We start from the raw sequence: 9,454 nt of genomic DNA, 5'->3' as shown, positions 1-9,454 counted from the left end.
GATCCAGACAGGCCAAGGACAACTGCCAGATTAGTTCTCAAATCTTTGAGAAACCATGGATTCAAAAAGGAGCCAAATAAATATAACAACTGTAGTTTACACCTGCCCTTAGAATTGCTAATTTCTCTAAACAGATTCAGTCAACAAGAGTAGTGAGATTTATCCTGAAGCGATGGCTAACTGCCATACTGTACTTACCTCCGAATAGTTCCAAATCTCTTAAGCCCTCAACAATGAACTTTTCCGAGACCCACCGCTAAAGAGGAAAACCCCAAAGAGAATTAGTATTTTTTCCAAGCCACGAAAAATTAGCTATCAGCCATTAGACAGACAAACACACACACAACTACAAAAACAGAATCATGCAGTACAGTTAAGATACATTTCTAGAGAACAGTTTTGAAAAGAATCTTGGATTTAAATCCATTGAAAATAATAGCCTAATTTCTTTCTCTATTCCTCGTTGACTAATATAATGAGTAATTCTTAATCTAACAGATGAGAAACACATAGTACTGGCCCTACTCATAAAGAATGTTTTCGATCTTCCCGTATATAAAACAAACTTTTGGTTCCACCTTCCTCATTCCATGGCTGTCTATTACAGAGGCTTAGGACCGTAAATGCCAATCCGAAAAACATTACTGGAATTCACAACACAGAAAACAGGGATGAAAGAGTAGTTTTTCACGAGCCTCTATTAGTTTGTAAAAGGAAACTGCAAGCTGCATCTTCTTTCACGCACTAAGATTTCCATAGACATCACTGCTTGCATTTTCTACCAAGTTTATAAGGATCAAACTAGCATGACCAATCTATGGTTCACTTTACTGGCTCATTTCAAACAAGTATTGGATTTCTATCAGACTGATCAGTGGTCTGGTTTCACCTGAATCAGACTAGGCTGAAATAGAAAAGCATCTCATATTTAAAAGCAATGGAACCAAGATTGTATTTCACTTAAGGACTGCTGTTAAAGTTTGGCTTGGGGATGTTCTTTCCGTGGGGCAGAGTTCAGGTTAAGGAGAGATTCCATTTTTCTTCTTAACAGTGAAGTCTGCGCTTTTCAATATAAATTGTATTTATACATAAACATAAGAAAAAAGATTAAGTAACATTCAGAAGTAAGTTACATAATATGGATTATAAACTGAAACTATAACATCATTCTCTGTCCTTTTCTGTCAATGTTTTTCCAAATTAAGAAGGAAATAACACCTTAAATTAAAAACAATATAAAAAGTCATATGCGCTATGCCACAGAATATTTAATATTTAATAAAACGAAATTGTGTCACTTTATTATTTAAAGAAAGTGGTATATTCACGATGTCTCATAGCACTTACGCATTGTTATGAGACTTTTAAAATAATTACTACTGCATTCGGAAATTAAGTAATTGATAATCAATGAAATAAGATACTCTTTTATGAGATCATGAAAGCCTGTAAAAAAGTTAAAGCCAGTATTTGTTCTTGAGGCAATTTTAGCTGGTGAAGTTTTCAGGTGTAATAATCTTTCATGGTCAATGATTACAGTTTGATACTGATTTTTAAAACACACAAACTTGCTGAAAATACATAGGGAATGGGCAGATCATTAGCAGTTACATATCTACATATTCAACTCACTTAATGTTGAATGACTGATAGTCACAAAATAAGCCTTCTTGTTTCTTCTCTATCAGACAAGCAGCTGGGTGTACTCTGTGCCTCCGCCTGCAAGCTCTTTTCTCAGGAGTGGAGGCTGCAACGCACCTGCTTTACTTCCCCCAACCCTCACATCCATATGATTCTGAGCATCACATAAAGAAACACCTACAATATCTGCCCAAACATATTGGTTTTCAGAAAGTGAAAATAGTAAAGCCAGAAGAATAGAAACACTCACCCTAATTCGCTCTGGTTTACTTACAAGAAAAGACATGAGTTCCTAATGTGTAGACCTATGTCAGTGTCAAAATAAAAAAAATTAAACCTAAAAGAAAAATAGAAACAAGTTGAGTTAGTCAAATCTCCTTTTTTTGAAATATCTTTTGATTAACAAATACTACAAGTCTACCACTCAAAGCACTGTACTAAACCTATAAGTCGAGTTGTTCAGAGAAACTTTCAGTGACAATAAACCTGGGTGTACTTAGGCCAAAAACATTCTGAAATACTGCAATCTCTATATGAAAAGAGAAGTTTATTATGTTTTTTTCTTTAATTTTTAAATTTCTCTTGCCCAACCCCCTCCCCCCAACAATATCTTCCCAGAAGCAATTACCTTTATTTCTTTTGGCCATTTAACCTGTTTTTCTTTTTCTTTTCTTTTCTTTTTTTTTTTTAATCATCATTCTTAAATGTTTATATGGCCATGACTTATCCATTTTAGACATTTATCTAACTTCCTACCATGGTAGATGGAGACTAAATTCTCCTGCATCACCTTCCTGTACTCTACTTTCCTGCTTTCATTCTTCCAACATAGGTCTGGAATAATTTTAGTTAAAACAACAGTCCACATTTACATACATTGACATTACTTTGACTATGCAAACATGGTTCATAGCTGAGACAAATAGGTAAACATGACTATGTCTTCTTTCTTCCTATCCATTTTCTCTCTAGAGTTAATAATTGCCTCATTTTTTCACTTCCTCGATTTCCCAGGTTATCTATTAATAACTTTCTGCAAATACTTCAACATGTCTGCTATTTGTCTTATCAATGTATTTTCCATATACTCAAGCTCATCCATTCCAATTTTCCCCTGCGGACTGCCTCCCCTGGGCCCTTTGTCCTCCTGATGCAATCTGGATCAGTGGCCTCCTAGGCCAGTTGCACTTAGCCTTTTTGGTGAGGAGATCTGTTCTTCCAATTCTGGGAAATGTTCTTGTATTATTTCTTTGCTGATCTTGTTGCCTCCCCTTCCTCTGTTCTCACGTTACAGAATTCCTAATAATTAAAGATGTACTTCCGGATTTATCTCCTAATTTTATACTTGTTTTACTCCTACTTTACAACTCTGTACTTTCCAGGAGATTTCTTCAACTTTATTTTCCAATCCTTCTACTAAATTTAAAATTTTGGTTACACATTTCCAAGAGCTTTGCCATTTCTTGAAGGTATCTTTTTTCATATCATCCTGATCTTGTTTTATGTTTGCTATTTACAGTCAAGAATTTACACCTAGAATGGCTAAAAGCATAATAAATATATCATGACCAAGTGGAGTTTATCTCAGGAATGAGATTAGTTTAAAATTAAATATATACAAAACTCTCTTTATTTGAAGTTTTTTGCAAATAAATAACAACCAATTTTAACAAATTAAAAAAAATGAATTAAAGTAGTTTTACCTTATTAACTGGGTAAATAAGAAAAAATATACAATCATCTCAATGGATGGAAGAAAAGCATATGACAAAATTCAACATCAATTCATCATTGAAAAAATACTCTCAGTCAACTAGGAATAGTCAAATAGGAATAGAATAGAAATAGAATTTTACCATTCAACTTGGTAAAAGATATGTATGAAAATTTACAGCTAACATCATACTGAATGGTAAAAAGAATGAATGAATTTCATCTAAGAACAGAAGCAAAGCAAGAATGTCTTATCCCTTCTATTCATCATTGTACATCACTTCTATTCATCATCTTACAAAAAGGTGAGAAATAAAAGGCATACAGATTGGAAAAGAAGGTGTAAAAACACTTTGTTCATAGACAACATGATTGTGTATGTAGAAAATGCTAAGTCTATGAAAAAATCATAAGATGTAAGAAAATGAATTCAGAAAGGTCAATTATAAAACCTAACTTTATTTCTACATACTAGCAATGAACAATTTGATTAAATTTAAAAAAATGATATTATTTATAATAGCAATTAAAACAAAATAATTGGAATAATTTTAATAAATTATGGATAAGACCTATACATTTAAAGTTCTAAAACATTGTTAAGAGGGCTTAAAGGTGATCTAAATAAGAAATATGCCATGTTCATAAATTGGAGGACCCGATATTGTTAAGATGTCAATTCTCTCCAAATTGATCTATAGATTCAGTGCAATCTCAATCCAAATCTCAGAAGACTTTTTAAAAGAAATTGACAGGCTGATCCTAAAATTTATATGTAAACGTACATGGAAATACAAGGGACCTAGAATGGCCAAAGTAATTTTGAAAAAGAACAAAGACAGCAGACTTACATTATCTGATTTCCAGACTTACTTAAACGCTACAGAACTCAAGATAGTATACTTCAGTCTAAGAATAGACAAATAGATCAATAGAACAGAATAGAGAATCCAGAAATAGACCCATTCATATATGGTCAATGAATCTTCAAGAGAGACCAATTCCCTTACACCATACACAAAAATTAACTTAAAATGGATCACAGAACTAAAAATAAGTTAAAACTAATAAAGAAAACAGAGAAGAAAATCTTCATGATCTTGGGCTAGGTAAACATTCTAAAAATGTACACCGAGAGCATGAAATATAAAAGAAAAATATGATAAACTGAACTTTATTAAAATTAAAAACTTCTGCCTTTGAAAGACACCACTAAGAAAATTAAGAATTGAGAGAAAACATTGTGTGTGTGCGTGTGTGTGTGTGTACAAAGGACTTTATATACAGAATATATAAAGAACTGCAATTCAATGAGCTAACTCAATTTAAATTATGGGCAACAGATTTAAACACAAGATATATAAGTGGCCATTAAGCACATGAAATTATGCTCGACATCACTTGTCATCAGGGAAATGTACATAAAGCCATAATGAGATACCACTACACACCCACCAAACTGGCTAAAAATAAAGACTGACAATACCAAGTGTTAACGAAGATATCAATCAACCAGAACTCGCATACAATGCTGGTGGGAATGCAAACCAGTACAGCCACTTTGGAAAATAGTCTATTCGCTTATAACCCAATAGTTCTGCTCCTAGGTAGAACCACTCAAAAGAAATGAAAAGATGTGTTCACATAGACTTGTACATAAATGTTCATAACAACATGATTCACAATAGCCCCAAACTGGAAACAATCCAAATGTATACCAACTGGCAAGCGTATAAACAAAACGTGGTATATACGCCAGTGAAATACTACTCAGCAATAAAAAGAAACAAACTACTGACGCATGCAACAATAACTTAAGTGTAAGAAGTCACACAAATCTACATATTGTTTCCCTTTACATGAAATTCTAGAAAAAGTTAAAATATTGTGATAGAAAGCAGATCATTGCCTGGGGTCATGGGTGGGATGAGGGACCAACTTCAAAGAGATGAGAACTTTTTGGGATGATAGAAATGTCTGTATCTTAATTGTGTGGTGGCTACATAAGCATATCTGACAAAACTCAACAAACTATACATTTAAAGTAGGTGGACTTTATTGTAGGTAAATTATATCTCAATAAAATTGATTTACACAGTAAAATGACTAAAATAAAAAATCGGAAATGCTTTTGAAGAATCTAGAAAAAAAGCTCTGCTACATTTCCCTTTTTTTTTGAGGTGGGCTGGGGTTGTGAGCTGTGGTACAGTATGAGGTTGGGCCTTAATCGTGTACAGAGTTCTAGGAATCCTTAGGGCTGCTTCAGAGAAATTCAGAGAAATTCAGAGAAGCCTCCCTTCCTCCATGTTGAAAATCATTTATCCTGCCATGAAATAGTAAAAAATATATACTGAATTTGAAAAAAAAATATATTAGAAGGTATGTTGTTTAATAACACGCAAAAGAAATTTGAGAGGAAACAAGGTCCATATCCAATAGAAAGAAAAGATAATGTTAATGTAGATAAAGAGATGAGTTTTATCCACAGAAAGAACTGTGTATGCGCTGGAAAAATACCGGAAATAGAAAATAAAGTCAATTCTAAAACACTGCATAAAATAATATAGCTGCCCATGTGGAAAGACCCAAGAACTGATTCTAGGCTGCCATATCAACAGCTTAACGATCTGAACCACTGGTTCCCAAACTAGGATGTGTTTCATATGAACTCGTGTAGTTCCAAAAACCTATGGACGCCTGAACTCCCAGCTTGAGAAATTTTAATTCAGCAGGTCTTAAGATACACAAGTAGAAACAGGCAACACTTCTGGAGTTCGGCAAAGGGAAACAGGTGGACCTGGACAGTTTCATGAAGACTGGGGCTTGATTGTCAAATAGGACTTAAAGAAAATGAGAATGCAAGCATGAAATCGTATTCGCTACTGATTATCTAGTGCTTGCTATGTCTTGTCCACAGGCGTATCTCCCAGTTACAACAGAGTAGGCATGCAGTAATACTGAACGAATGACCAAACGTGCTGAGAAATAGTCAGCATATTGCATACATTCTCTAACTAATGTGAGGGCGGTTACAGAAGCAAAACTCCACGTATATGGGAAAAACGAACAGGCCTCATATGCATGCTAGAGTATGGATTTTATTCAGCAGGCAGTAAAAAGCCACTGTAGGTTTTGAACAGAAATGGGACAAACACAAAACAGTGGTCTAAGGTAGGTGTCTCTCAAACTTTACTGTGCATGCAAATCACTTGAGGATCTTGTTAAAATGAAGATTTTGGTTCAAAAGGTCTCAAGTGGAGCCTGGTCCTTCTAACAAGCTCCCAGACTATGCTGATCTGTGGACCATCATATTGACTAACGTTTGAGAAGCCTTGTTCTAAGGAGCATATAAGGAATAGTAATCTGCAGAGGAACAGGAGAAGGGGAGGTGAAAATAACCAAGAGAAAGAAATGCCAGTTAGAATACAATTATAGTGAACCAAATTTGTGGTGATAAGAGCCTGTGATAGAGGGATAGTTAAGAAATAGAAGGATAAGGGAGAAGAAGAAATAAAGAAATCATATTTTGTTAGCAAGGATGCCATAAGTCACCTAGTCCATTCTTCACCCTTTGGAGGAATAGCTTTTACAGACTCCTGGATATAAGGTTATCTAGTCTCTGCTTGAAAACGTCCCATACCAGAGACTTACTACCTTATCGGGGAGCCCATTCTACCTGTGGACAACTCTGATGACTCCGATATTCTTTTGTATGTGTGCCCAAGTAACTGGGAAAATACTGTGGCAACGACAAAACAGGAAAGCTCAGAGGTGGCAGTGGTTTTGGTGGAATGATGAGTCCAAGGTTTTAAATCATATTGCAGTTGAGAGAACAGTTACACATTCCAAGTTTATACACACACACACACGCACATATTTACGCTTTATGTATTTCAGTCTAACTGAAAAGTTAAGACTGACGCTCAAGAAAGAGGTTAGAGATGGCTATGTAGAGTTGGGAGTTAGCAGCTAAAACTAAACAAGTGACAGAAATACACTAACGGAGAAATGGTGAGAGACAAAAGCAGAAGGCTGGGAAGAGAGCCTTGGGATAGGTCCGTAGCTAGGACATGGTGCTTGAAAGGCAGGCAGGAAATCAAGCCCGAAGATAAAATTTAAGATCCTGATTTCCCTCCTGGACCATCTTCCTTGCCCCAATCTGATTAACTTTGGCCTGTTCCTCACTACTCATCTCAGGTGTCCTGTACTACTGGAAGTCCTCCCTGACCCGCCTCCCACCTATGTTAGGTGTTTGGCCTCGGTATTCAACCCTTACAGCTACCACACTCTTAACTGCCCATTTATTAGTTTCCTCACTAGAATCAATTTCTTGAGGGCAAGGAATGCATCTTGTTCACTGTTGCATTTCCGGGGTCTACTGTGCCCAACATATAATATGAGCACGCCTATATCTGCTAAATTTATAATAGTAAAAACAATAAAAGCAGCAAGCATTTATGATGAACTTACCATGTGCCAGGATTTGTGCTAAATGTTTCACAGAGATCAGTTCACAATAAGTATTATCCCTTTTACAGATCAGGAAATTAAGGATCAGAGAGGTTAAACATCCAAAGTTACACAGGCAAGTGATGAAGGACTAATAGATCTTTTTCAAAGTCTGTGCTCTAGCAAATAGAGGAACCTAGGGAGACCTGTCAAGACTGTGTGTGCAAAGATATAATGATGACTAAGAAGATACCACCTAATTTGACAATGCTGCTGACCAGATGCTAAATGGTATACATAGAATTCATTTATCTTGATTTTTTTTTCTTTTTTTTTCCCTATTTTTGGCACTGGTTTTCTAAATTCCCTCCATGTCTGGGGTTACAGTTATAAACATTGCATTTCGAGCCACAAAACCTCTAGAAACCTAGTTAAAGGGTAGAGGAATAGATTTAACTAGTTCAGCACTGTAATGGCTGAATAGGCGCCTGGCTTGAGACAGGTAATCAGATAAGATTCGGTTTCTTCAACTCTCAGGGACAAGAAACAGTCATGGGGTCTCTAGAAAGTATGAATCAGTCAATGAAGAATTGTCTTAATGCCGCAAATACATAACTGGAATGTAGTTCTACTTCAACAGATATTACGATAAGAAAAGCATCAATGCGAACAGCTTTTTCTCTTTAGAGGAAGTCAAGTTAGGATACGTTAGGATATCTTAGCAGCAGGCTGGGCAGAGAAGTTAGTTCCCATCTGAAAACGTGAACAATTTTATTTAACCACATCTCTTCCCTCGCGCTTACTTCTCTACCTTCACCCCGCATCCCCCCACCCCACCCCGCCATCTCCATCACACATCTACTGTGGGCACTTAAACATTCTTCGAAAACAAGACCATTAGAAGGTCTTTGTTTTGTCTGATACATGGATCTCTATCCTTATGGAGGCTTGACCCGCTGACTGTCCAGCTTGGGATTTGATGGGGATGGGAAGGGGGCGGGAGAGGTAAGCACTAGGACCTGCCCCTCTTTGCTTAAGACAAATTGACACCTGGGCCCCAGGTTCGCCATCTGGAAGTCAGGAGGGAAGACGGGAAAGCAAGAGCTCACCTCTCCTACCCAGTAACACCGCTCGGGTGCCTCCCGGCCTGGCCCAAGCCTATTCTGCTCTCGGGCTGCAGCCCCTGATCGCGGGAATCGAGGACGACTCGGGTGAAAAGGGGGCCGTGGAGGGCGGGGGCGGGGGGAGCGGGATGGCGGCTCCGACGAAGGCCGGCCCGGAGGAGATGGAACCGGCGACAGGGAGAGGAGGGGCTGATCCCTGGAGCGCAGCAGGCGGCCCCGGCAGTCCGGTACCTGGTCTTGGCGTTAGCAAGCTGCCCCGACCCCGTCTCAGCTCCGCCTCCTTAGTTTATGGCCTCGCCGCCGCCAGGCCGGTTGCCGGGATGGAGGTACGCAACGTGCCATGCGCAGTAGGGGGACCCCGGGATTGCTGGCCGAGAGCTCCGCCCCACCCCTCCCGGCCCAGGCGGGTGGGGAAGCTCCGCCCGGTTCTCGCGTCTCTTCGGGTGCTGCGGGTCCCCAGTAGCGCCGCGCGCAGAGCGCTGCTCTGGTTGTGTTCGCTCTTCCCGGCCATCGCTACCTGAGGGCAT

At 38.0% G+C, this 9,454-nt stretch overlaps 1 protein-coding gene across 13 annotated transcripts in view; it reads right to left on the bottom strand.

Moving 5' to 3' along the window:
• Window positions 1-9,299, bottom strand: part of STRADA (STE20-related kinase adaptor alpha) — a 26,130-nt gene extending 16,831 nt beyond the window's left edge. For 2 of the 13 annotated variants that reach the window (XM_023535640.1, XM_023535643.1), the window contains exons 1-3: window positions 9,159-9,298; window positions 1,892-1,978; window positions 199-256 (exon numbers count right to left, since the gene is read on the bottom strand). In XM_023535640.1, the coding sequence (XP_023391408.1) occupies window positions 199-256; window positions 1,892-1,927 (94 nt within the window). In that variant the 5' untranslated portion in view covers window positions 1,928-1,978; window positions 9,159-9,298. The other 11 variants (XM_023535641.1, XM_011368549.2, XM_023535642.1 and 8 more) reach the window with 11 other exon arrangements.
• Window positions 9,300-9,454: the final 155 nt, after the last annotated feature.

The sequence above is a fragment of the Pteropus vampyrus genome, unplaced genomic scaffold (genome assembly GCF_000151845.1).
Source record: "Pteropus vampyrus isolate Shadow unplaced genomic scaffold, Pvam_2.0 Scaffold143, whole genome shotgun sequence".
Classification (NCBI taxonomy): Eukaryota; Metazoa; Chordata; class Mammalia; order Chiroptera; family Pteropodidae; genus Pteropus; species Pteropus vampyrus.
Note: the sequence above shows the minus strand (reverse complement) of the source record. Positions and strands in the feature narration are given on the sequence as shown.